Here is a 27,877-nt window from a genome sequence, read left to right on the forward strand (position 1 = left end):
TGCCATGGATGCAGCCTCACCATTGATATCAGTGCAGCCTGATCCATGCCAATCTGCAGCCTCAGAGGGGATAGGGAGGGGGCGGGACGAGTGCCAACAGATTACATTATTACAGATTGGGCGGCACAGTGGTGTAGTGGTTCACACTCTCACCTAGCAGTAAAAAGGGTCACTGGTTCAAATCCCAACCACAACACTACCTGCCTGGAGTTTACATGTTCTCCCTGTGCTAGTGTGGGTTTCCTCCAGGTACTCTGGTTTCCTCCCACACTCCAGACATGCAGGTAGGTTAATTGGCTTCAGTTCAAAATTGGCCCTAGTATATGAATGGGGACCTTGGATTGTGGGCTCCTTGAGGGTAGAGGCCGATGTGAGTGTGCAATGTACAGGGATAGGGACAATTGTAGACGCTCACTCAGGATGGACTGGATGGACTGGTGTCTTTATTCAACCTTACTAACTATGTAACTATGTAACATACAGGAGAATTTCCTGTTTACTCTGCGGCCTCTTTAGTACAAAGCCCCGCCTCCTATGATAAACAGAACAGTTGTTCAATGCCAGCCCAGGAGACGGGACTTCCTTTTACAGAGGCTGTCGAGTAAACAGAAGAATCTCATGTATGTAATCTGACGGCATTCGTTCTGCCCCCTCCCTATCCCCTCTGAGGCTGCCACGAATGAACGATAAATATGGTATATATCTTTTGTGCCCCCCCCAACGAATCCCTGAGTGGCGCGTGGCACTCTGGGATTCGTTGGGGGCCACAAAAGTTTTATATATATATATATATATATATATATATATATATATATATATAATCTCCAAATTACCAGTGGGGCTGTATTAAACCGGAACACAGGCCGCAATTGGCCCATGGGCCGGACTTTGGACATGCCTTATTTAAAGGCTCAGGAAACCTTTACAGGTGTTTTAAAGTAAATTAGCTAGAGTATGACACCACGAGTCTACAATAGTAAACTTTTTAACAATATTCTAATTTTCTGTGATACAGAATTTTGGGTTTTCACCAAATGTAACTTTGCAAAATTGTTTGACACAGGATTCCACACAGACTAATGTATAACTTAAAGCTTAAAGAATTAGAAATGTTTAGTCTGTAAATGGAAAGAAAACTCTGTATACTCTAAATCAGGGATCCTCAAACTACGGCCCTCCAGCTGTTGCGAAACTCCATATCCCATGAGGCATTGTAAAACTCTGACATTCACAGACATGACTAGGCATGATGGGAATTGTAGTTCCTGAACAACTGGAGGGCCATAGTTTGAAGACCCATGCTCTAAATCATGGGTCTTCCAACTATGGCCCTCCAGTTGTTCAGGAACTACAATTCCCATCATGCCTAGTCCTGTCTGTGAATGTCAGAGTTTTACAATGCCTCATGGGATGCGTAGTTCTGCAACAGCTGGAGGGCCGTAGTTTGAGGATCCCTGCTCTAAATCGTGCAACTTTGTGGTCACAATAGTGGAAAAGCAGACTAAGGATCCGTTTCTACTGGCATGAATAGTCCTAGTGAAAACCTGACTTGTCATGCTACTGTGTCCAAAGTCGCATGACAAGTCACAGCCCATTGATTTTAATGGTACCCGTTCCCATCTATGCGACTTTGAAAATCAGCGACTTTAAAAGATACCTGCAATGCTTTTGATGTGACTTTGATCCAGAGAGTATAAAGTTGGATCAAAGCTGCACTCAGTCGCACTCTAAATTGTGCAACTTTGGGGTTGCAATAGTGGAAGCGTAGGCTAAGGCTACGTTTCCCCTAGTATGAATTGTCATGTGACTTTGGACACAAAGTCGCATAAGTCACAGCCCATTGATTTCAATGGCACCCGTTCCCATCAGTGTGAATTCGAAAACCAGCGACTTTGAAAAGGTACCTGCAATGCTTTGATGCGACTGTTATCCAAAGAGTAAAGTTGCATCAAATTCACACTCTAACCTTAGGCTACGTTTCCACTAGTGCGACTCCAGAGTTGAGCAATTTATAGTGCAGCTTTGAGCCAACTTTACAGGCTGGATCAAAGTCGCATCAAAGTAGTGCAGGCACCTTTTTAAAGTCGCATAGATGGGAACATTTGCCAATGAATTCAATGGGGTGTGACTTGTCATACGACTTTGTGTTCAAAGTTGCACTAGTGGAAAGGGAGCCTTAAACTCATTACTCACATGTTGCTCCCTCAGCTGGCCATGTGCCACACCATGCACACAGTGGCATCACAGTGCCCTTCACACCATGCACACAGTGCCAAACCAGGCACATAGTGCCACATAGTGCCCATCACACTGTGCACACAGTGCCCATCACACCATGCACACAGTGCCCATCACACCATGCACACAGTGCCATCACAGTGCCCATCACACCATGCACACAGTGCCATCACAGTGCCCATCAGACCATGCACACAGTGCCATCAGTGCCCATCAGACCATGCACACAGTGCCATCAGTGCCCATCAGACCATGCACACAGTGCCATCAGTGCCCATCAGACCATGCACACAGTGCCATCAGTGCCCATCAGACCATGCACACAGTGCCATCAGTGCCCATCAGACCATGCACACAGTGTCATCAGTGCCCATCACACCATGCACACAGTGCCCATCAGTGCCACACCATGCACACAGTGCCCATTACAGTGCCACACCATGCACACAGTCAGTGTCCATCACAGTGCCACAACATTCACACAGTCAGTGCCCATCACAGTGCCACACCATGCACACAGTGCCCATCACAGTGCTAATCGTAGTGCCCATCACACCATGCACACAGTGCCCATCCCAGTGGCACACAAGGCACACAGTGCCAATCCCAGTGGCACACAAGGCAAACAGTGCCAATCCCAGTGGCACACCATGCACACAGTGCCATCATAGTGCCATTCAGAAACAACCATGTGGTTGTACTCTGTAGAAAATGTTGCATTGTAATCTATCTTGTAGTTTCTAACAAACAAAACCTACTTCCAAAGCCTCCCCCCCTCTTCCTCTCAGGAGAAACTGCTATCCAAAAAGAGGCTATGAAGACAGGAGGAGATCTGAGAAGGAGGGATGGGGTGGGACTGGGCAGGTCTAGTCATGTCTGTCTAAAAAGGAGAGGAGGGGTGGGGCATGTAGAAGAGAAGGACAACATTTTCAGGAAGTGAGTGGCCCCCATTCAGAAATAAGGAAATAAGATTGTCCCTAAAGAGCAGGAAGAAGCTGATTGCCATACTTAGAAAGTATAATCAAAGCTAGACAATCAGCTATACAGAAAATGTATAGTGTCAAAGATAAATATATTTTACATATAATTAATAGAAACATTTTCATTTTTGACTGGACTTCCACTTTAATAAATTTACATTCTCTTTGTCCCCAGTCACCCACTCTAGATTATTTTGTAAAGGGCCTACATGCTCAGACCTGACCTTTTTACTATTATTATAGTAGAAGAATTTTTGGGGTTGTTTATCTTTTGCAAGCTCTCTTTCATTTTGAATTTTTCCATCCTTGATTTCCTTTTTTACATATTCTGTTATATTTTTTGTAACATTCAAATGATAACGTTCCTTCATTTTTATGTTTTTTTTTAAAAGCTCTTTTTTTATTATTTAAAGTAATTTTAACTTTGGCCGTGAGCCACATACCGTATTTATCGGCGTATAACACGCGCCGGCGTATAACACGCACCCCAAGTTTAGGAGGGAATTTTAAAGAAAAAAACTTTTAGGAGGGAAATTTAAGGAAAAAAAACTTACATTTAAATGCCCATCAATGCAGCCTTTTCAGTGTCCATCAGAAGCCTTGTCAGTGTCATTTGCAGCCTTGTCATGCAGCCTGTCCATCATTGCAGCCTTGTCATGCAGCCTGTCCATCATTGCAGCCTTGTCATGCAGCCTGTCCATCATTGCAGCCTTGTCATGCAGCCTGTCCATCATTGCAGCCTTGTCCTGCAGCCTGTCCATCATTGCAACCTTGTCCTGCAGCCTGTCCATCATTGCAGCCTTGTCCTGCAGCCTGTCCATCGTTGCAGCCTGTCTATCATTGCAGCCTTGTGCATCGTTGTCCCCTTGTGTTAAGTGCAGATTTTATTTTTAAAAATGGGGCCGCCGAGATGTCCTGTGTATCTATGCGGCGCCCAGTAGTTCTTCGGCTCTTCTCGCGGCTTGTGGCCGCCTTCGGCTCTTCTCGCGGCTCTCAGACGCCTTCGGCGGCTTTCGGCCACTCTAGGCTGTTCTCTGTGGTTTTCTGAGAATGGCCGAAGGCAGCCGAAAGCCGCCGAGAATGGCCGAACGCGGCAGAAAGCCGCGAGAAGAGCCGAAGGCGGCTGAAAGCCGCCCAGAGGTTTGGGATTACCAGGTCCAACAGAGCATCATTCCTAGTCGGGGGTCTCAATAAACTGGACCATAAAACTGTCTTGTAATAGGTTTATAAATGTTTGCCCTTTTAACTGTCCCAGCAGTGCCATTACTCCAGTCAATTTCCGGGTAGTTAAAATCCCCCATTATTATCACTGTCCAAGCTCTTGCAGCCCTTTCTATCTGTGCAAGGAGCTGAGTCTCCACCTCCTCACTAACACTGGAAGGTCTATAACAAACTCCAATAAAAACCTTTGTAGTACGCACACCCATGTACAGTGTTATCGTCACATGCAGATGTTCTATGCTTATTTTGCATGAACAACCTCCCAACTGTGGGTATCACCACCACCCACAGACTACTGCTTATGGCGCAAAACTCATAAAAACATAAAGTGACCCTCTCATAGGGTGAAAATGTGAATAATCAATATCTTGCTAAAGAAGCATCTCTTCCATCCCTGTCTGATCTCTGGTGTTTTGCATAGGGCGCCCCCCGCCCACTGGTCACTGGGGTTTGTCCAACCAAACCCCTGTCTCCGCAGGACACATTATTTATGTAGGGGTCAGCAGGGGGAACGATAGCGATAGTTAATCCAAAAATGTTGGTGGGGTAGTGTTACTGCATGGAGCTCTGCAAAAAACGAAGCACTGGTTACAAAAGTATAATGCTACTTTTTTTTTAACAGATATCGCTGCCTCAAATTTTGCACTCCCCAACAGGGTCACTTTAATAGTGGTTCAATTTACAAGAGCCATATTGGCATCTATATCTGAAACTCATTTCAGTGAAAGAGTGTTTAAGGCCACTTCAGTAGCAGAATAAACTCTATTAGATTGCTTAGTTGGACAACCTCCAACCAACTAACTGGAACCATTCCATTAAATGATTATATTTTCTCCAGTCTTGCTGTGTGTTCAAGTTTACATAAGCCTTTGACCGAAATGTCTCTTCATATTTCTGAAGAGCAGTAATGATCCTGTAGAGAAATTTCAGCCAGGACACAAGAGGAAAAAGTAGTCATGCAATATTTAAGTTTATAATAAATTATTAAAACTTGACCTTTTTATGCATCTAGTTAATTCCTCTCCAGTTCTCCTAAAATGGTTCCTGCTGAAGATAAGCCATGCGTTTTAGATGCAATAAAATCATATGTGGCCTATTTATCAAAAATGTCTGCTTTGGTACATGAGAACCAAACTCGCACTGGAAAATGTTAGCTAAGGAATATTACATTGTGATTACTTACTCTGGAGTGATACAATTATTATAAAATAGTTATAGTCAAGCAGAAAAAAAGACACACGTCCATCCAGTTCAACCCAAAAAAACACTTTGATAAAGTTTGGCCAAGTTTTTTAAGTTTTTAAAAAATGAAAGCCTGCTGTCAAGGATCTCTGACAGCCAGCTGGTATACCTTCAGCCTGTGAAGTATGTTTAAAGCCAAAACATTTTTTATAGTTTTAGGTAGAGTTTAGGTAATAGGTTTAAGGAATGAGAATTTAGAGTTGGTGAAAATTCTGGGCTGGGGAGATTCACCATCACTTATTAAGATGAAAAATTAAGGAAAAATCCAAAATTTTGTGTTGTCCCCTAAACAGGAACCAAAGTTTTGCTTGCTGTGGTGACAACTGTCTAAGAAAGGATTTTGTTTAATCTGGAGAGATTTCTTCTTGCAGGAATTAAAAGGGAAAATTCCCACTAGAGATGTTCACGTTCTAGAGATGCAACAGGAAATTGAGGGGAAATCTTTCTAAAGTGAACGTAATTCCCGCATTAGAGAGTTGACATAGGAACATATTTCCCAATTTGAAAGATTTTCTCTCACTTCAAGTTTGGCTTTCATATTATGTTCTGTCTCAGTGACGGTAGTTACCAGGACAGATAGAGAGTGAATCTCCCCAGTGGGAATACAGATAGCAATGGAACCCTCACAGGGAGGCTGACCCTTCACATACACATAAAATATTATTGGTGAGATCTACCTAGCTTAAAAATTCCTCTGGGCTTTCAGAAATAAACTATCATAATCAAAGCATCTGATAAGAGTTTTTGGTGTTATCCCGTAAGATCCAATTGGATTCAAACTTCCATCATTGGGCAACACTATTCTTTTTTTAACACACTTCGGTGCAATGAAGCTCATTGTTTTGATTGCTGTAAAGCAGAAAAAATTATAATGTGAAAACTTCTCGTTGCTCTTTGTACAGTCATAATAAATCTGCCCATTAAAAAGTATCTCAAGCAAAATCTTGCTGAATTTTCATGCTATCCAGGAGAGCCTCGTGTTATACATTGCACCCAGATTCTGCAGGCTCCTTAGGGTCCCTTTTTGTCACCAGGTCCCCTACGGCATCAGAGCAGAATGGAACTTTTGTGACATCCGTGCCCATTCAGTATTTTCCTCATTGGGATGAATGGACTCACCTTAGATCTATAGTTGGGCGCATGTAAACAGAGGTGCATCAGTCTACATCCTTTTACCTCCAATCCATCACATTTAGGTCTGAAAAAATGGAAAGGGATGCAAACCTTTTTCTATTTTTTTCAGATCTAGATGGACTCGAACGTAGTTGAATATAAACTGAAGCACATCCGCCTACTCATAGACTAATATCGAGCATCCGTTTAGACCCACCTAAACAACTGATAGTTGGATGTGATCCGAACACTCCTCTGAAAGGACTCATCCTACATCACAGGGCTGGACTAGTGAGTGACAAATGAGGCTATGCCATAGGTGCATTAGTGATTAGGGACAACCTAGTAAAGGGACAGGGTGTCAGAAACCATGACTCAGACTGAGACAGAAGTACAATCAAATCACACTTGTTTATTAATAAAAATAAAAATGTAAATAGAAAAAAGCGTAGTCAAGCATAGCCAGAGTCCAGTAGCCAGATCGGGTAGTCAGCCAGTCCAAAGTTCATAAACTAGATCGGGTAATCAGCCATGCCAGAAGTCAGGGATCCAAGGAGAGCAACTGCAAGCAGGATAAGAAGCCAGGAAGGATGTCAGCAAGCCAGTCTTGAAACAAACAGCAGGAGATGGTTCCTTGTGATGTGACCAACGCGAAGGCAAAGGAAAGAGTGAGCTGGAAGGCTTTAAATAGGCAGGTCAGACGAGCATCATCGGGAACAGCTGGTAACTGTGGAAAGAGAAGAGAGCTGGCAATTAGCCGACAGCTGAGCGGCCAGCCCAGAGGAGGAAGAGCTAAGCCAGCCCTGACACAGGGGAGATAAAGTGAAGGCAAGTGCTCTGTAGCTGATTTGTGACCCTTATGAAAATTCCAAGAACCAGGCGACACTCCTCTGCCTCCAATTCTCTGTTTTGCTGACGTGTTACTGGAGCATATGAGTAGGCAACCAAGAGACATAGTAGTGGCTTTGCCACCTAGCACAGCCACTGTAATATATATCACCAGGCTCCCTGCCAGTCCTGAACTGCAATTGCAGAGAGAAAGATGTTCCTTGTGGATCTATTACTGTGGGGACTGGGGGTACATAAATATAAGGGGGAATTAGATACAGTATCTCACAAAAGTGAGTACGCCCCTCACATTTTTGGAAATATTTTATCTTTTCATGTGACAACACTGAAGAAATTACACTTTGCTACAGTAGTGAGTGTACAGCTTGCATAACAGTGTACATTTTGTTGTCTCCTAAAAATAATTCAACACACAGCCATTAATGTCTAAACTGCTGGCAGCAAAAGTGAGTACACTGCTAAGAAAAAAATGTCTAAATTGGGCCAAATTAGCCAGGTGTGAATGGGTGTGTTAAATTTGGTGTTTATCACTCTCAATCTCTCATACTGTTCACTGGAAGTTCAACATGGCACGGTGGCCAAGATCATACAGCGGTTTACCAGGACAGGTTTCACTCAGGCCAGGCCTCACCATGGTCGACCAAAGAAGTTGAGTGCACGTGCTCAGCGTCATATGCAGAGGTTGTCTTTGGGAAATAGACATATGAATGCTGCCAGCATTGCTGCAGAGGTTGAAGGGGTGAGGGGTAAGCATGTCAGTGCTCAGACCATACACCGCACACTGCAACAAATTGGTCTGCATAGCTGTCATCCCAGAAGGAAGCCTCTTCTAAAGATGATGCACAAGACAGGCCGCAAACAATTTGCTGAAGACCAGCAGACTAAGAACATGGATTACTGGAACCATGTCCAGTGGTCTGATGAGACCAAGATAAACTTATTTGGTTCAGATGGTGTCAAGCGTGTGTGGCGGCAACCAGGTGAGGAGAACAAAGACAAGTTTGTCTTGCCTACAGTCGAGCATGGTGATGGGAGTGTCATGGTCTGGGGCTGCATAAGTGCTGCTGGCAATGGGGAGCTACAGTTCATTGAGAGAACTATGAATGCCAACATGTACTGTGACATATTGAAACAGAGCATGATCCCCTCTCGTCAGTGACTTGGGCGCAGGGCAGTATTCCAACATGTAAACGACTCCAAACACACCTCCAAGATGACCACTGCCTTGCTAAAGAAGCTGAGGGTAAAGGTGATGGACTGGCCAAGCATGTCTCCAGACCTAAACCCTATTGATCATCTCTGGGGCATCCTCAAACAGAAGGTGGAGTGCAAGGTCTCTAACATCCACCAGCTCCGTGATGTCATCATGGAGGAGTGGAAGATTACTCCAGTAGCAACCTGTGAAGCTCTGGTGATCTCCATGCCCAAGAGGGTTAAGGCAGTGCTGGAAAATCATAGTGGCCACACAGAATATTGGCACTCACTTTGGACCCAATTTTGGATGTTTTCACTTTATTGCCAGCGGTTTAGACATTAATGGCTGTGTATTGCGTTATTTCGAGGGGACAGCTAATTTTCACTGTTATACATGTTGTACGCTCACTACTTTACATTGTAGCAAAGTGTCATTTTTTCAGTGTTGTCACATGAAAAAATATAATATTTACAAAAATGTGAAGGGTGTACTCACTTTTGTGAGATACTGTATATTGTGCTGCATGATAATTTGGAGAGGAAGCTCTATGGTGTCATGGGGGTGTGGACATATGGTTGCTGAATGGAAATTCTAGCTTTTCACTGCACAAAAGGAAAGAAATGACTATATGACAATACTGAGAAAAGAATAGAGCTACACTATATTGTCAAAAGTATTGGGACATCTGCCTTTACATGCACATGAACTTTAATGGCGCCTTAGTCCGTAGGGTTCAATATTGAGTTGGCCCACCCTTGCAGCTGTAACAGCTTCAACTCTGCTGGGAAGACTGTCCACAAGGTTTAAGCGTGTGTCTATGAGAATGTTTGACCATTCTTCCAAAAGAGCATTTTGGGAGGTCAGGCATTGATGTGAACTAGAAGGCCTGGCTTGTAGTCTCTGCTCTAATTCATCCCAAAGGTGTTCTATCTGGTTGAGGTCAGGACTCTGTGTAGGCCAGTCAAGTTCCTCCACCCCAAACTTGCTCATCCATGTCTTTATGGACCTTGCTTTGTGCACCGGTCCAAATCATTTGGTCAAACATTCCCATAGATGCACACCTAAATCTTGTGGAAAGCCTTCCCAGAACAGTTGAAGCTGTTATAGCTGCAAAGAGTGGGCCAACTCAACACTGAACCCTAACGACTAAGACTGGGGTGCCATTAAAGTTCATGTGCGTGTAAAGGCAGGTGTCCTAATAATTTTGACAATATAGTGTATAGTTACAAGGGGACAAAGGGGGAACACAGTGGATATATGGCCCCACAGGGAATAGAAGGTGGATATATGGCCCTTCCTGCATAAACACACTAACAGCTAACCAAAGAAATTTAATGCATACTAAAGCAAGCAATAATGGATAAATTAGGACAACAAAGTGCATAGAAAAATGTGTGTCAGGAACTGGAAAATACAGAATGTGTGTGTGGGGGTGGGGGGCAATGCATTATGGTATCTGCACTTTGGATACTGTAAGGCCTAATCCCAGCACCGGTGTTTTAGTTAGGCATTGACAGTTCCCTTTTGAATTACTGTGCGAGTATGCGTTTCATGGTTGCTATATTGGCTGTTGTGTAAACACAGCTGTATGTAATAAATCTGACATAACATGAGAGACAGAAATTCTTTACACTGAAGAAAGAGCTACACCTATACCTCCTAAAGTACATAATCTCTTTAGTCTATGGCTTCCGTTTTGCTCTATGCTACTTTAGATGTGGCCTGTGATAGAGATCTGAAATGATCAAGTTTAGTGACTAAACAGTGTCTTCGGTTTTAAAAAGGACTGCAAAGAATTTGTGTTTGTATGGGTACCTTGGTGAAAAATAGATTTCCATTGTGCTGTAACAAACTTGCTATGTTTACCAAAGGGTGAACCGCTACAGGTGGCGTACTGAAGAAAATGTCCTCCTCAAAGTGGAAGCCAGGTGCAGGCTCAGAACGAGCAATATTGAAAAAATGTATTCTGGACAGCCACACTCCGATAAAAGCCTTTATTGTAATGAATAGTCAACGTTCATGTGACAACAGAAGCAGCACAAACCGTTGACACGTTTCACAACATCATCGTTGCTTAGTCATGAGATATGACTAAGCAACAATGATGTGAAACGCGTCATCTTTGTCCGGCTTCTGTCACATGAACATTGGCTATTCATTACAATAAAGGCTTTTATCAGAGTGCGGCTGTCCCGAATCCATTTCTTCAAAACTTGTTATTTTTATCAGCCCAATTCAGATCAGTTAGTGTATGATGGCACTTATGGATTATGCCGATCTCAGGTTTCTATGGTACTGAGCCCTTGTAGAAAGCCAACTTGAGGTACCCCTGGGTATGAAATCTAAGCCCCAGCCTGTTCGTTCACTAGGGCCCCTGATGGTGGGGGTGGACTTGCAGCAAACTAACCTGTTCGTGTCCCCCAGGTACTCCCGGCTGACAATGCGGAGATCACATGTGCACAGTACATGCGTATGTGAGTACAAATGGCAGGAGACAGAAGAGAATCTGGTAAACAAGAGCCAAAGCCATGGCTGGTAGCAGGCAAGCAAAAACTGCATACGAAACCAGAGTCGGTACACAGGTAGTCGGGCCCAGAATATAAGGCAAGTACAGAGAAACTAGAAAAGTTGCTCAGGCAACCTGGACTGCACTGAGCAAGTCTATGGTGAAGCAAGCTGGGAGGTGGCACAGGGAGTGATAGAAGGGAAAAGGATATACATCCAAAGTAGAGCAGGTGGCGCCCAAAGGTGAACACAGAAGCCAGCAGCACATGTGAATGGAATTGCAGATCTGGTAGAACCACTGCAGCAAGGAGATAAGATTTTCACAAGCAAAAAACTGCAGGCTAGACCGTGACATTACCCCCTCTCTTACAAGGCCTCCCCACCTGTTCAGGGCTAAGCTTGAAAGGAAACTTTAAAAGATTTCACCGAACAGGGAGCAGAAATATCTGTAGATGGAATCCAACATCTTTCCCCAGGACCACATACCTTCCAGTCAGTTAGATACAAAAGCCTTCCCCTGGAGTATTTAGTATTCAAGAATTGCTTGCTTTCATACTGATCTGTAGTAATGACCATAGGAGAAGGACGACAAAGAGAACAAGAAAACCTAGTAAAGATGTATGGTCTTGGGAGTGAATCATGAAAGGCATTAGGAATCCTTCAATGTGAAGGGAGACAGAGCTTGAAAGCAACAGGATTAACCTGGCAGAGGGACCAATGAAATGAGGAGCAAATTTTATCGAGGGTACTTTGAGATGAATGTTCTTGGTAAAGAGTCAAACCTTGTAGCCAGGAAATTTGGGACTCACCCGGTGATGATGATCTGCAGCTACTTTGTACCTGGAACCTGCTACATACAAGTCCTTGGAAACATCTGCCAGGATGAAATTGAAGAACTATTGAGTCTCTGCAGCAGCTGCATTACAGGAGGGATAGGATTGGGAAATGGTATACAGGATGATGATCAAAGTACCAGAAAAATCCTCTGAGACTTTAAGGGGGCATAGACGCCAAAGGAAATAGTAATAGTAGTATAAAAGTACAAAGTCTGTTATGCCAATATTAAAAAGATTGATGCAAGATTAAAACATGAACATATTGATGCTGTTACAGTGAGTGCATGACACGTACAAAATTTGAATAACCACAAATATCTGTCAATGATAGAGCCAGAATAGTAACAAACGTGTTTCGAAAGGATTACGTAATTCCTCTTCAGGGGTAAGTGGTTATATATACACAGTAATATCTACAGTACAGAGAATTCGGGAAAAAGGGGAATACAATTGGAGATTTACACAAACATCTTTATCATAGCACAATTTCATTATAGGTTTATACTGACCATATGAATTCATATCCTTAACAGACGCATCATTTAAAACCAAGGAAAATTTGCTGCCATGAGACACACTAGTCCGAAAGAGTGGGGAGCCATAGGCCCCAGCTCTGGCTACCCACAAGGGGCACAACCAGGTTAACCCCAAAGGAATACACCACACTGTGAGTCACAGACCAAGGAAATCTAACCGAACAAAGCATCGTGATCAATAATATGGCTTGCAATGAAATAAATATTCAATACAGCCTTTTTTTTCCATTCACAGGCTGATGATCATACACGGTGAAAGAGGGAGACTCCCCAGTGCTGGCATTACCATAGTTATTGAGGGCAAACTTAGCCCAGGGTAGAAGGTCTACCCAATCATCCTGATGGGTAGGAATGAAGGCACAAAGATACAGTTCAACATTCTGGTTGACCCTTTCAGTTTGCCCATTAGACTGCAGGTGAAACGCTGAGGAGAAATCCAACTTGATCCCAAAGGATGTGGTCAGAGCCATCCAGAAGCAAGCTGTAAATTGAACTTCTCTATCAGAGACAATGTGTGAGGGCATACCATGAAGACAAAATATTTCCTTTTATAAACATAATCTTCACCATCCTTACGAAGAGAGGGCCACCAGTAGTGACACTGCAGAAAAGCATAGATACGTTGTACACCAGGCTGCCCAGAGAGTTTGGAGTCATGTACTTTACCCATTTGAGAAGCTTGGAGGGCGGGTTCTGGTTCAACATGGCAGTCAGCAATAACGCCTGCAACGCCGAATGATCTGTACAGGGCATCAGTGTTGCCGTTTTTGGAAGCAGGCCGAAGAGTGTTGTCAAAGTTAAAAGAGAAGTATGTTCTTTATTCAGAATCCCACCTACCTAGGTGAATGCAGCATCGGTCCCCCGGTGGGAGCTGCCGGCTCAGGCTCTCAGCATCTCACCGAGAGGCTGAGCAGGGTGCCGGTCCAGGCATGTACATAGATCCCCACTTCATTGTCGTGATCTTGCCCGAGTCTGGACTGGGTCTGTGATATTAGCTGACGGCGGGCTTCAGCCCGCTGTCTGCTAAAAAATGGGTCACAGGAATGCAGAATGAACTGCACTCCTGTGATCCACAGAAGTACAAGCTTTGGCTGTACTTTTCCTTTAAACATGGCAAGAAAGAGAGCACATAGCGCTTGTCTGGAATTCAAGTGTTGGGTGGATTGCAAGTACTTGAGATTCTTGTGATCAGTATTCATCAGGATACGGTGTGGAGATTACTCCAGTAGATGCCGCCATTCTTGCAGTGCCAACTTAATAGCTAGACATTACCGATCACCTATGGCGTAATTTCTTTTGGTATCTGAAAACTTCTTTGAGAGGAAGACAAAGGGGCAGAGCTTGCTGTTATACACTTGGAAAAAAACAGCTTCCACACCCAATGATCAAGCATCTACTGTTTTTCCAAGAAGAAGGGCTGGGGAATGTTAGGACGCATGAGAATAGATGCTGAGAGCGAGACCATTTTCAGTATGTGGGAAGCCTTGACTGCTTCAGGAGGCCAGGTACTGGCATCAACACCCTTTCAGGTGAGAGAAGTGACTGGGGCCACCAAGGTGGAATAACCAGGAAAGAACTGGCGATAGAAATTGGTGAATCCCAAGAAACTCTGCATTGCTCTCAGACCAGGGGGCTGAGGCCAATTAGAGATGGCCTGAAGTTTTGCTGGGTCCATAAACCAGTGGTCGTCAACCCTGTCCTCAGGGCCCAGTAACAGGCCAGATAACTGAAATACATCACAGGTGATATAATTTGCTGCTCAGTGATTGCAGTATTCTAGTCTGCATCTCCCCAAGGTAATACATATAACCTGGCCTGTTAGTGGGCCCTGACGACAGGGTTGATGACCACTGCATGAAGAGGCATTTCTCCAGCTTTGTGTTTAGGCAGTGGTCCCGAAGATGCTGAAGAGCCAGACATATATGCTGACAATGAGTGCTCAGGAAGTGATAAAAGGGAAATGGAGAAGAGAATCCACAGTAGAGCAGGCGACGCCCATAGGTGAACACAGCAGCACATGTGAATGTAATCACACATCTAGCAGAACCACTGCAGCAAAGCGATAAGAATTTCACAAACAGAAAACTGCAGGCTAGACCGTGACAGCTGACTCATACTTTGATAAAGATGCTTTAAGCAATTGTGGGTGATTCCTAATCCCTGAGGTTTGCAAACTTGTGTACTTTTTGTTTTTCTTAGTTTTTACTGAATCCCTAGCTTTGTATTTATTGCATTATAAGAAATAACCTGACACCTCAATTGTCGATATCTAGATAGTAGATAAACACCCACTGCCCATACCGCTTAAGGATTGACAAGCCACTTGAAGTAAAATCTGTATTTTTTGCTAGAAAATTTCTTAGAACCTCAAAACATTATATATATATAATTAGCAGAGGCCCTAGAGAGTAAAATGCTGGGTTTTGCAATTTTTTATGTTACAGGGTATTTGCACAGAGTTTTTTCAATTTTTTCTTTTTTTTTAATACACTGTAATGAATTTTAATGCACACAAACACAATATTTAAATTTACACGTAAATTTACATTTGCAATTTATTTGTAAAATTTAAAAGATGGTGTTACTCTGAGTAAATAGATACCTAACTTGTCATGCTTTAAAATTGTACATATTCGTGAAATGGCAACAAACTACAGTATTTAAAAATCTCCATAGGCAGTGATTTAATAGCCTTTACAGGTTACCAGTTTAGAGTTACAGAGGAGTTCTGGTGCTAGAACTATTGCTCTCGGTCTGACATTTATGGCAATACCTCATATGTGTGGTGCGATAGCCATTTACATATACGTACTGGACCAACGCGTGTGGTGGTCTTTGCTTGCGAGCACAGGGGACAGAGGCTCTTTTCTTTTCTTTTTCTTTTTTTTTTTTCTTTTTTTACACTGTTTCATAATTATTATTTTTTTATCACTTTTTTTATTGCTGTCACAAATAATGTAAACATCCCTTGTGACAGCAATTGTCAGGTACTCTTTATAGAGAGATGTCTCCTCTGCCCTTAAAAGCATCTGATCACACCAAGATCAGGGTGATCGAATGCTTTCAATAATTAAAAATGGTGCTGTTTACATCTGGGGAAACAGGAAGTGACGAAAATGCTCATTGCTGCCGTCTCTTATACCATAGAGCTCATTGGGGACCTTTTTGGTCCTCTACTAGCTCTGTGGTAAGCTGGCAGAACCACCTGCTTCATTTGGGGCTTGCTGGTGGGACGGTAGAGCACAGAGAGGTGCAGGAGAGGGGGCCATCCCTCCTACCGCCTATAAAAGCCATTCAGCTTTTATAGACGGTGGGAGGGATCTATATAGGGTAATCAGGACCTCCTTTCTCCTGCAGGCCCCTCTACTGACCCCTTTAGTGATAACTAAATATGTCGAGGAATCAGGACCTTCTTACTCCTGCTGGTTATCCATCAGGATTTCCTCCTGCTGGAGCTCCATCCAGTGATAACTAAACATCTATATTGGAAAATCAGGTCCTCCTTCCTCCTGCTTCTGATCCCTCTAGTGATGACTAAAGATCTATGCAGAATACTCGGAACCTCCTTCCCCCTGCTGGTGATCCATCTAGTGATGACTAAAGATCTATATTGGAGAGTCAGGACCTCCTTCCTCCTGCTGGTGACCTTCTAGTGATAAACAAAAATCTATATAGAGGTATCGGGATCTCCTTTCTCCTGCTGGTGACCTTCCAGTGATAAAGATCTATATAGAGGAATCGGGACCTCCTTCCTCATGCTTCTAAATCCTCTAGCAATAACTAAAGTTCTATATAGAGATATTAAGACCGCCTTCCTCCTGCTACTGATCCCTTTAGTGAATCAATCCTGAATCGTCTTTTTTCCCACTTTTGGGCCACATTGTTTGCTCATGTTTCAAACACATGAAGGATATCAAAAAGATGTTTTTGGTAGATTTTGCCAAAAACTTACCCAAATATTGTAGTCTATCAAGGGAGTATATTCTGTAGGCGCATTATTTTACTTTTAGAAACAGTGATCTACAGTTTGCACTTTTTTTTAAAATCTTCCAGCACTGCCAAAATATGTTCAACGTTACAAACGCCTCCAGAAATATCAACCCTATTGCACACTTTTTTGCAGCATCAGCAAAAAGACTTACCTATCTTACCCACCAAATCTTTAGTTCTATAACTACAAGTAGGCTGAGGAGAGGACAATATGACTGCCTGATTCCACACATATAGACATGGCCTTAGATCACACAGTACAAGATGGGGTAAGCAGTCCTTATTGTGGTTTCAGCACGCACAGAAAAAAAATATACACACTTAACTTGTGAGGCAAGAGATGATATAGAGAACGAGAAAAAGATCTCTGTGCTAAGCAGAAACATTAAATAACGCACCTGCTACAAAATACCTTAGGACCAAAACCAAAATAATTATTTTAAAGCTTAACTCAAGGAAAAAACATTTTTCTTTAACTTTGAATTGTTTGGAGAAGAGTTAGAACCTCTGTTTTTATAAAACAGCTTTACCTTACCTTTTCTAGAGAAAATGATGTTACCATTATCTCAAAGGGTAGGCAATTGATCACATGATCGATGTTGAACAGGAGAATCAAAGTATCCTTGTATCTTGGTAGGTAAAGAAGTTTTCTATATTTTTTATTTTTTTGGTTTGACAGATGATGCCTCCAAATGTATAAAAAGATTTTTGTTGTTGGCTTCCATCATTATTGCAAGGTTTTTAAACTATATTAGCACCATTTGAATTTATGCATCTCTTATTTAAGTCTTACTGTTTGTGTTGTCATGGTATCACCAGCACATGAAATATCTTCTTTCCTTTCTTTCTTGTTGCAGCCTTCATGTTGTGAAGTATTATGGCAGCTATTTTAAAAACACCGACCTATGGATTGTGATGGAGTATTGTGGAGGAGGATCAGTCTCTGATATAATTCGACTAAGAAAACAAACAGTAAGTTTCCTGCTGTCGCATGAAATAGCCAAAAAAAGTCACTACTATAAAATAGTTGGAAATAAAAAATATATCAGATGATTGTTTAACAAAATGTATTAAAAAATGTTTGATTCCATGAAATAGGCATCTTTTGTAGATATAACACCCAAACAGACATCTACCATTATTTCTACATTGGAAATCAAATATTGTTTGCTAAGTTCTTTCTAACACTGTCGCAGAGGTTCCCACAAAGGTTTTCTACTTGTAGGGTACATTGCTGTCACCCTTCTGCACAGTAGATCCTAAACTGTCACAATAGGGTTCTAGTCTGAGAATTCTGAAGACCATTCTGTGACTTGAAGGTTGCTATCTTGTTCTTCTCTTCTAAAGTGGTTTTGATCTACCCTAGAAGTGTGTGTTGGTCATTATCTTGCTGTAGGAAGGACCTTTTGGCTTAGGGTGCAAGTTATTTTATGTAAGGTGGAAACCCTAGATTTGGTTAAAGAGCCCCAGGCAACCATGTCTCTTCCTCCATGTTTAACAGTTGGTGTCACCCATTGAGCAACCAGCATTTTGCCTACTCAATGACATACAGATGCCCTGCGTGATGATCCAAAGATTTCATATTGTGATTATTTTGGTTTATAAGATCTTCTTTTAATTTCATTCTCTATTCAGAAACATTTAGATGTGCTTAGCATTTGCACCATAAATTTACTTTTTTTTCTAAGTGTTGCGTGGAATGAGGAAGGATTTGTAATTTTTTCTTTTGTCGGTGACCTCATCTGAGATGCATGGCCTCACCCAAAGACAGTTTATTTAACGTTGTAAGGTGAACAAAATTCCTCCAGTTGGCACAGGAGTTCCAGTGACAGATGTCAAACTTGCCTTTCTACCACTTTGGTGAGCTTTCCGATCACTTCCTCTAGTCTCTTCCAGACAGTAAGTGAGGGAGTGTCTCAGTGGACATTAGTGATGAGCTTAGGCATGTACAGACTAAGATCTGAACCCATGTGTGTGAGCCAACCAGGAAGCTGTCCCAAGGGCCATGTATATGAATGGCTGTGGGGTGGGAAATGCCCATGCCACAGACAATTGGGCCATACAATGGAGCATAATGGGATCAATGCAAAAAAATAAACGAAAAAGCTGAGTACTGCATCCTATCTATAGGGCTTACAATATAGAGTATTGTGTGCATGGGGTACCGATAAAGCCAAAATTGACCCATACAGGCGAGGGCTTCCTGGCAGACTTACTTGGGTTCTGGTCTTTAGCCTGAACATGCCCAAGCTTAACACCGGTGGAATCACAGACAACAGAAACTTTACAGAGGTTCTAGCCATTCCCTAAAAAAACAAAGAATTCATTTTTTTTTTTTTTTATGAAGCCATAAATGGTAGGAAAGGGGTGTTCATTTCTCAAAAATGTTTTTTTTCCTTCTGTCTTATATTATTGTATTCTGCAGCAGTTCAATACACGGTTAAGGAAGGTAAATTGCACATAAATCCCCTCTCCCCATCCAGCACCACCCCTTGGTGCTAAAGTCAGCACTACTAAACCAGGGTAATAAAAACGATAGATGTAGAAAACGGGGCACCTGTAGTGGAAAGGTGCTAATGTGTTACACCCACCACACAACAGATCTCTAAACCAGTATGATTACCTATGGTGTAAAGACCCAGCAGATTGCTGGTGAGAAACCAAAAAGGGAAAGTATATAACTAAAACCGTATTATCAAAATGTGGTGTGTTATACCTTCATCCAGTGTGAAGTGTAAGTGCATACTGTGATATATACCACAGGGAATAGTAAAACTAGGAACTTAAAGTGCTTGATCTGGGATTAAAGTATGCTCCAGATAAGGATCTGGACAAATTTGAGGCCTTTATAAATTTTCAAAAATTTGAGAGAAAAATGTACATATAAACTTTTTTTGCATCAAAGGAAACAGGGCAAAACATAAAGGCAATCTCCTATTCCACCCAAAAATGCAACATAATGAAAGCTTACTAGTCTTCAAAAAATGGTAGAAAATGATATCAGAAAATTAAAGGTGAATAAATCAAACGAAATAAAATTTGGTACACCATTAAAGAGATAGAAAAGAAGAAAGAAAATAATAATTTGCCCGGCAGATAAAGGCAGAGGCCTAGTTATATTAAACAAAAGAGACTATGAAATAGAAATAAACAAACTACTAAAGACATCGGATACATATAAAAAGCTTAAAGGGAATCCAAAAAGTGAATATGAGAAAACTCAAATCATTTGTGAAACGAGGAGAAGAAAGGGGAATTTTAACAAAGAAGGAAGCCAGATGCCTGATCCCAGAAGTAGCCAAGACTCCTCCGGTGATTTATTACATTCCCAAAATCCACAAAAATCAATCAAACCCTCCCGGAAGGCCAATAATAAATGGCATTGATTCACTGTACTCTAGATTAGTAGCATACATAGATGGGTACTTACAACCAATGGTGGCAGAAGGAAAATCTTATTTGAAGGACAGTAGGCAATTAATTGCTGAACTCAAAAACTTCAAAATACATGAAGATGACATCTTGGTAACAATAGATGTAAATTCCTTATATACGAATATCATACAAGATGATGGAATAAGTAGCGTTGAATGGGCTTTGTATAAACAAACTGACTTAAAAGAAGAACAAATCAAATGCATCACAGAAGGTCTAAAGTTGGCTATGAACCATAATTATTTTTGGCACAAAGGTGAATACTACACCCAAACAAAAGGAGTTGCTATGGGGGCAAAATACGCCCCCAGTGTAGCAAATTTGTTCTTAGATTGGTGGGAAGATGAGCAAATATTTAGTGTGCAAAGAGAGAATTTGAAAATGTACCATCGATGCATATATAATACCATCATAATATGGAGAGGTACAGAGGAAGAGCTACAAATCTTCTTGACAAAATAAATCAAAACATCTATGGCATCACTTTTGCAGGAAACTGCAGTAAACAAAGCATTGATTATCTTGATTTGCAAGTATACAAAAATAATGGCTATTTAAACACCAGGATGTTTTTTAAGACTACCGACAGAAATGGATACATCCCAACCAATAGTTGCCATCATCCACAATGGATTAGCAACATACCAAAAGGGCAATAAATGTGTATACCGTATATACTCGAGTATAAGCCGAGATTTTCAGCCTCTTTTTTGAGGCTGAAAGTGCCCCCCTCGGCTTATACTCGAGTCACCGCTGTCTGACTGCCCGAACAGCGTGTCGAGCAGACAGACAGCGGCCATTCTACCTTTCAAAAGCCGCGCCTCCGCCTCCGCCTGTGATAGGCGGAACACTCAATTTCCCAGCAGTCAGTGTTCCGCCTATCACGGACATCGGCTCATCCTCGTACTACGGACGAGGATGAGAGGATGTCCGTGATAGGCGGAACACAGACTGCTGGGAAATTGAGTGTTCCGCCTATCACAGGCGGAGGCGGAGGCGCGGCTTTTGAACAGGGGAATGGCCGCCAGGGCGCCGACGAAGAGCGGCGATCCTGGCATGGGACGACACGGAGGCTCGGGACGGGACGACACGGAGTCTCGGGACGGGACGACACGGAGGCTCGGGACGGGACGACACGGAGGCTCGGGACGGGACCGGACGGAGGCTCGGGACACAGGTAGGCTGGACACACAAGGCTGCACGGACACACACACACACACACACACACACACACACACACACACACACACACACACACACACACACACGGATGGATGGATGGACACACACACAGGGATGGATGGATGGATGGACACACACACACACACAGGGATGGATGGATGGACACACACACACACACACACACACAGGGATGGATGGATGGACACACACACAGGGATGGATGGATGGACACACACACAGGGATGGATGGATGGACACACACACAGGGATGGACGGACACACAGGGATGGACGGACACACAGGGATGGACGGACACACACAGGGATGGACAGGCATATCTCACCCTCGGCTTATACACGAGTCAATAGGTTTCCCAGTTTTTTGGGGGTAAATTGGGGGCCTCGGCTTATACTCGGCTCGGCCTATACTCGAGTATATACGGTATATAGAAACTGTAGCAATCCAACTGATTGTCCCTCAAGGCTCTCCGTTGTCACCCGTTCTCTTCAACATTTACATTCGCCCACTCCTTCAAATCATCAGATGCTCAGATCTCTGCTTCCACTCTTACGCTGACGACACGCAACTTTATTTCCGGATCAATGGAAAAAAAGATCACCAACAACAACTTGAAAACTGCCTCAAATCAATAGAGGACTGGATGACCACCAACTCCCTCCAGCTGAACCAATCAAAGACAGAGCTTCTTATCTTACACCCAAATCATAATCCAGCAACCAAAACCTCCTGGTCTCCACCAACCGTCTTTGGGCAGACTATCTCCCCAAAGACCAAAGCGAAGAGTCTCGGGGTTATTTTAGACGCACAAATGTCAATGGATGCGCAAATAGGATCTGTAGTCAGTCGATCTCACCATCTGCTGCGCATGCTTCGCAGACTCATCCCTTTTATCCCAAAGAATGACAAAGCAGTGGTAGTTGGAACAATCATTAATTCACCAATGGACTACGCAAACTCGCTTTACATAGGATTACCACAATATCAACTTGCGCGATTACAACTGATCCAAAACACGGCGGCAAGGCTGATAACAGGAAAAAAACCCTGGAAATCCATTTCTCCTTCACTGAGGAGCTTACATTGGCTAACCGTAAAAAATCGAATCACGTTCAAGACCCTTTGCCTCACCCACAAATGCGTGCATAGAGAAGCTCCGCAAAACCTAATGGAGAAAATAAATCATTACACACCAAACCGCAGTCTTCGATCAGCCAACAAAAACCTCCTCCTCGTGCCCAAAGCCCGGTATAAATCCAAGGGTGATCGGAGATTCGCTGTCCAAGGGCCTCGGCTATGGAATGCTCTACCAATCAACATCCGCCTGGAAGAAAATCACCTGGCTTTTAGGAAAAAACTCAAGACCTTCCTCTTTTAGCAGATGATCAAAACTCGCCACAGCGCCTAGAGGCGATTCAGTTCGCATTGTGCGCTATATAAGTATTTCATTCATTCATTCATTCATTCATTCATTGTGATGAACAATCAAACACAATAATCAACAGATTTGTAGAAAAAGGGTATAATAAAAAAGAACTACCGTATATACTCGAGTATAGGCCGACCCGAATATAAGCCGAGGCCCCCAATTTACCCCCAAAAAACTGGAAAACTTATTGACTCGTGTATAAGCCGAGGGTGAGACATGGCTGTCCATCCCTGTGTGTCCGTCCATCCCTGTGTGTGTGTCCGTCCATCCATCCCTGTGTGTGTGTCCATCCATCCATCCATCCATCCCTGTGTGTCCGTCCATCCATCCCTGTGTGTGTATCCATCCATCCCTGTGTGTGTGTGTGTGTGTGTGTGTGTGTGTGTGTGTGTGTGTATTCATCCATCCATCCATCCCTGTGTGTGTGTGTGTGTATCCATCCATCCATCCATCCGTGTGTGTGTGTGTGTGTGTGTGTGTGTGTGTGTGCAGCCTTGTGTGTGTGTCCAGCCTACCTGTGTCCAAAGCCTCCGTCCCGAGCCGCCGTCGTCCCGAGCCTCCTCTGTCCCGTGCCTCCTCTGTCCCGTGCCTTCCGGTGTCCCGTGCCTCCTCTGTCCCGTGCCTCCTCCGTCCCGTGTCGTGCCGATGGATCGCCGCTCTTCTCGGCGGCCATTCTACGATTCAAAAGCTGCGCCTCCGTCCTCCGCCTGTGATAGGCGGAACACTCAATTTCCCAGCAGCCTGTGTTCCGCCTATCACGGACATCCTCTCATACTCGTCCGTAGTATGAGAATGAACGGATGTCCGTGATAGGCGGAACACTGACTGCTGGGAAATTCAGTGTTCCGCCTATCACAGGCGGAGGCGGAGAAGGAGGCGCGGCTTTTGAATTTTAATGTCCGCCGTCTGTCTGCTCGATACGCTGATCAAAAAAGAGGCTGAAAATCTCGGCTTATACTCGAGTATATACGGTAGTAGCATTAAAAGAAAAAGTGAGAAAAATTGACAGAAATGTGATGATAGAAGGAAAGTCAATAAATAATAAAAGAAAAAAGAATAAGAACATCGATATGGCCTTTCTGACGGGGGTTTAGTAGACTGCACAAGGCCATGGAGACAATTATAAAGAAAATACTGGCCAATTCTGCAATCCGACAAATTCCTAAATTCTATACTACCTGGTAAACCAAGCTTCATCTACAGAAAAGCACCATCTTTAAGAAATAAATTGGTGCACAATACCTTAGGTCCACCAAAACATATAAAACTATTCAAAAATCGAAAGGGATTTTACAAATGCGGCAAATGCCTACAGTGTAGGGTTAGTAAGAAAACTATCAAAAAGAAAACAAAGTTCAGTTCAACAGCCAATGGAAGCGAATACAACATCAAAGAACGAATAACCTGCAATAGTACTCATGTCACTTACGTAATAGAATGTCCATGCCACAAACAATACGTGGGGAGAACAACTAGGCAGTTATGTGTCAGAATTCAAGAGAACATCAACAATAAAAAAAATGAGTTTAATAAACATAACGTCTCAAAGACACTTTTTAGGGATTATCATGGAAAAGATCCAACCTGCATGACCTTTTATGCCATAGATAAGATCATAGGTCACTGGAGAGGTGATAAGATTTCACAGAATGAAACCAAATGGATTTTCCAATTAGATACTCTTCAGCCAGAAGGAATGAACATTGATGTATCATCACCTTTTTGGTATCTTAGCTTATGTTATTACATTCTATTTGAGGTCTGGAAACCCCCCTACATTATTATTAAGAATGGTATAGGGTCTACATTCATCTTCTGGTTTTGTCATTTCATGACCATACCATTCTAGACTACCGTATTTATTGACGTATAACACGTGCCGGCGCATAACACGCACCCCAAGTTTAGGAGGTTTTTAAGGAAAAAAACTTTTAGGAGGGAAGTTTAAGGAAAAAACTTACATTTAAATGCCCATCAATGCAGCCTTGACCAGTGCCTTTGCAGCCTTGCCCAGTCTCTTTGCAGCCTTGCCCAGTGCCTTTGCAGCCTTGCCCAGTCTCTTTGCAGCCTTGCCCAGTCTCTTTGCAGCCTTGCCCAGTCTCTTTGCAGCCTTGCCCAGTCTCTTTTGAGAATTGCCCCGATTTTAAATTTGGCGCCGATCCCCTGCTGACTGAGCGGAGAGGAGCGATCGGAGCCAAGATACACAAAGCCGAAGTATACTCGGCTTTACTGAGCTCCTCTCGCAGTCCCGCCCACCTCCACTGATTGCGAGAGGAGCGATCGCCTCTGACATACAGAAAGCCAAGTGTACTTCAGCTAGACTCGGCTCTGCTCACAGTCAGAGGCGGGACTGCGAGAGGAGCCGAGACTACCTCTAAATGCCTGTTGCTAGGGGGTCCCTCGTAGTCTGCCTTCTTCAGTGCCTGGGCTCTTGATGTCACTTCCCCTCGGCACAGGAAGGGCTCAGCTCTGCCCCCTCCCTCCTGTCGGTCATCTGGGACACATGACAGGTCCCAGATGACTGCGCGGCCAATCACGGCGTGCGGCGCTGCTCGCACATGCACAGTGCGTCCCCGGCTGTGGCTTCACAGTTGCAATGCCAATGCCGCAGAGCGGAGGGGGGGACGAGCAGGGCTTCGATCCCCCCACATCGCTGGACCCTGGAACAGGTAAGTGTCTGTCTGATTATTAAAAGTCAGCAGCTGCGGTATTTGTAGCTACTGACTTTTAATCATCTTTTTTTTTTTAATGGAAACTCCACTTTAAGTGTGACAAATATGAAAAAAAAAATCAGGGAGGGGGCACATACTTTTTCACAGCACTGTACTTTAACTTTTTTGACAACAAACTTTATCCTCTGCACAACCTTGCTCCTCAGTAGAATTTCCCAATGTTTTGAACCTATTTCTTTACTGATACATACAAGGCGAAAACATGTATTTTCGTTCTCATTTCGACAGCTCTAATAATAGTCGCAATCTAAGAGGAAGTACTTAGAATGTAGACTTTAAATATCATTTATGAGTTTCACTTCTTGTTTTACACAGGCAGGCAGGTGCAAGGTCTGTTACTTTTAGACCCTTAGATATTCCAATGTTAATGAGTAAAACAAGCGTTAATGTTTAAGATGTAAGCAACCTTACTGACCATTGCAAAGCATGAGCCATTCATTTTATGGTGAAGTGGAACCAGAATGGCCTGTGCTTGATCTTCTATAATACAGCAGTTCCTACGTTTTGGTGCTTTTTCTTTTATAATTGGGATCTTGTGACTTTGAGTTCTGTAGCCATATTTATCCCTTGCATGGGGCACTTTTACCCCCCTTCCTGCCCAGGCAAGTTTTCAGCTTTCCACACTGTTGCACTTTGAATGACAATTGCGCGGTCATGCAACACTGTACCCAAACAACATTTTTATAATTTTCTTCAAACAAATAGAGCTTTATTTTGGTGGTATTTTGTTATCACTTGGTTTTTTATATTTTGCTAAATAAACAAAAAAAAAGACTGAAAATTTGGGAAAAATTATTTTCTTAGTTTCGTCATATGGCGTCCCACTCTTGGCGCATTTGTCCGTCGATCAGTGGTGCGCTCCAGGGCTACAACTAAAGATTATTTTCATAATCTATTAATTGGCCGATTATTTTATTGATTAATTGAATAAAATCATAAAAATGATGGGGCGCTATTCCTCCCGGGAACACCAACGACGGGGCGATATTCCTCCCGGGAACCCCATTGATGGGGCGCTATTCCTCCCGGGAACACCAATGATGGGACGCTATTCCTCCTGGGGACACCAATGACGGATCACTATTCCTCCCGGGAATACCAATGACGGGGCGCTATTCCTCCCGGAAATACCAATGACTGGGCGCTATTCCTCCCGGAAATACCAATGACGGGGCGCTATTCCTCCCGGAAATACAAATGACGGGGCGCTATTCCTCCCGGAAATACAAATGACGGGGCGCTATTCCTCCCGGAAATACCAATGACGGGGCGCTATTCCTCCCGGAAATACCAATGACGGGGCGCTATTCCTCCCGGAAATACCAATGACGGGTCGCTATTCCTCCCGGGAACACCAATGATGGGGGTGCTACTCCTCCCGGAACGCCAATGATGGGGTGCTACTCCTCCCGGGAACGCCAATGATGGGGTGCTACTCCTCCCGGGAACGCCAATGATGGGGTGCTACTCCTCCCGGGAACGCCAATGATGGGGTGCTACTCCTCCCGGGAACGCCAATGATGGGGTGCTACTCCTCCCGGGAACGCCAATGATGGGGTGCTACTCCTCCCGGGAACGCCAATGATGGGGTGCTACTCCTCCCGGGAACGCCAATGATGGGGTGCTACTCCTCCCGGGAACGCCAATGATGGGGTGCTACTCCTCCCGGGAACGCCAATGATGGGGTGCTACTCCTCCCGGGAACGCCAATGATGGGGTGCTACTCCTCCCGGGAACGCCAATGATGGGGTGCTACTCCTCCCGGGAACGCCAATGATGGGGTGCTACTCCTCCCGGGAACACCAATGATGGGGCACTAGTCCCCCCCCCCCCCCAGGAACACCAATGGGACTCTATTCCCCCTCCCAGGAACACCAATGGGGCACTATGACTATTCCCCCCCTTCCCTCCCAGGAAAACCAATGATGGGGCACTACTATTCCAGCCACCCCTGAAACACCAATGATGGGGCACTCCACCCCCCCACCCTCCTCCTCAGGAGTAATGTTAGGATGGGGCACTCGTCATAAATATTAGTTGTACTGTGTAACTGTTTTTACTGTGTTATATATTAGCCGCTACCTTTCACAATGTGCAGCTCGGCTCTCCTCACGGCTTCTCGCCCTAGCGGACGTGCCTGGTCACAGACGGTGGCGCCGAGGACACAGGAGGGAGGCTTTATTGAACGGACAGACAGGAGGAAGGTGCGGACCAACTAATCGATAATGAATCATTGGCAACGATTTTCATTATCGATTATTATCAATAATATCGATTAATCGTTTCAGCCCTAGTGCACTCTGTCCTTGGGACACGACAGCGTGTGAGGAGAGGAGAGCTGACCAGCTGCATTTTCTCACAGGAAAACAAGAAAAT

At 43.7% G+C, this 27,877-nt stretch overlaps 1 protein-coding gene across 1 annotated transcript in view; it reads left to right on the forward strand.

The window, feature by feature from the left end:
- Nucleotides 1–27,877, forward strand: part of LOC143935721 (serine/threonine-protein kinase 4-like) — a 141,707-nt gene that overhangs the window by 30,476 nt on the left and 83,354 nt on the right. The window contains exon 4 of the mRNA XM_077459802.1: nucleotides 17,563–17,677. Within this exon, the coding sequence (XP_077315928.1) occupies nucleotides 17,563–17,677 (115 nt within the window). The remainder of the gene's footprint in view (nucleotides 1–17,562; nucleotides 17,678–27,877) is intronic.

The sequence above is a fragment of the Lithobates pipiens genome, unplaced genomic scaffold, assembly GCF_037356315.1.
Source record: "Lithobates pipiens isolate NorthernLeopardFrog02 unplaced genomic scaffold, aLitPip1_a1.2 Scaffold_28, whole genome shotgun sequence".
NCBI lineage: Eukaryota > Metazoa > Chordata > Amphibia > Anura > Ranidae > Lithobates > Lithobates pipiens.